The 1,423-nt window shown below is 42.7% G+C and overlaps 1 protein-coding gene across 2 annotated transcripts in view; it reads right to left on the bottom strand.

The window, feature by feature from the left end:
- Positions 1 to 145, bottom strand: part of MCU (mitochondrial calcium uniporter) — a 240,822-nt gene extending 240,677 nt beyond the window's left edge. The window contains exon 1 of one of the 2 annotated variants that reach the window (XM_006835879.1): positions 1 to 145. In XM_006835879.1, the coding sequence (XP_006835942.1) occupies positions 1 to 145 (145 nt within the window). The other variant, XM_006835878.1, reaches the window with a different exon arrangement.
- Positions 146 to 1,423: the final 1,278 nt, after the last annotated feature.

Genomic DNA, 1,423 nt, shown 5'->3' with positions numbered 1-1,423 from the left:
TCCGGTGGTGTTGCTGCTGCCGGTGGCGGCTGACGCCGAGCCCGGGGAAGCAGCCGGCAGTCAGCGCCCCGCAGCCGCCGGCGCCCCCGCCGCCGCCCCGGGAGGAGAGGAGCAGCAGGAGCGATCTACCTGCGGCGGCCGCCATCTCTCAACTGGAAACGGCGCCGACCCAGGCAGCGCAGCCGGGGAGGAGCTAAGAGCCGCCACTCACAGGAGTCGGGCCAACTGCCGCTCTTAATGAGGCGGGGTTCCTTGCAAGGCCCAATCGACAGGCGGTAGAACCATACTCTAGGCTGCCTGTCACTTTCGGAGTTACCTATAGTGGAACATAGTCAATTACGGGCATAATCTGGGGAACCGGTAATTGGCACCCGAGCCCCTCAGAATAACAGCAATAAAAGCAATAAAGATGGCATGTTCGATTCTGCTAATCTTCACCAGAAGTAGTTCTATGAAAAGGGTTACTGGGGAAATGGATGTGTGTGCAAACCTTAGTACTTCGTGAGTATTCTAAGTTGGCAAAGCAGGCACTAAATTAATAATCATTAACTAGATGTGCTGTGACTCTCAACGACACACCCAGAGTTATCATTCATAACTGATGGTACTTGGATAGTCTGAAATCAACCCTACATCATGGAGTGATTAAATAATTTGTGTGTAGCATAATATAGGAGGGGCACAATGATTACGATATCAAAGTCCCAATAAGCACATCCTATTGGAGTCAACAGACCTGTACACATTTCAAATACTCAATTTATTTTTACAGCACATTTGTGCTGATACGCTCTACAAAAGCAGCACCCTATTTTACCATATTTGATCTGTGTGCATTCAATAAACTATAAAACTAGAAAAGGTTAAGAATGGAATACAACATCATGTCAAGGTTATTTTAAATAAAGTTTTACAATTTATCTAAACTAACTATAAGTAACATATTTTGGAATAACTCTTGACTTCCTTCTCATGAAAAATGCCTCTTTACACAAGAAACAAGCTCATAATGAGGGTTCACTGGAGATTGTAGGAAAAGAGATTTGGGTTGGGGGATTTTTTTTTTTTTTTACGAGATTATTTCCTTACTTTCTGTTCATTACTATGAGCTGGTTAATTCTCAAACCTTCTTTTAAAATCTGGATCAAGAATACAATTTTGAAAACAAATAAAAGAATTATTCTCATTTTGCCTTGAGTGATAAAGTTAAAATAAAAACAATTTTAATGCATCATTTGCTCTAATAATATTTCTTAAAGTTTGGCCAAAATGGTACTTTTTTTGGAGCCTAAAATTAAATAATGAAGTGGAGTTTGGGGTTTCCAGCCCACCAGGGTAAAATGACTGGCTGTTCCTTGTGAGACAGACTTTCATGCCCTCATCCAAAAGGCATTTATTACCCAACTGTGGACCCTGAGAGCTC

The sequence above is a fragment of the Chrysochloris asiatica genome, unplaced genomic scaffold (genome assembly GCF_000296735.1).
Source record: "Chrysochloris asiatica unplaced genomic scaffold, ChrAsi1.0 scaffold00020, whole genome shotgun sequence".
In the NCBI taxonomy this organism is placed as follows: domain Eukaryota; kingdom Metazoa; phylum Chordata; class Mammalia; order Afrosoricida; family Chrysochloridae; genus Chrysochloris; species Chrysochloris asiatica.
The sequence above is the reverse complement of the archived record's forward strand: the minus strand, read 5'-3'. Positions and strand labels throughout refer to the sequence as shown.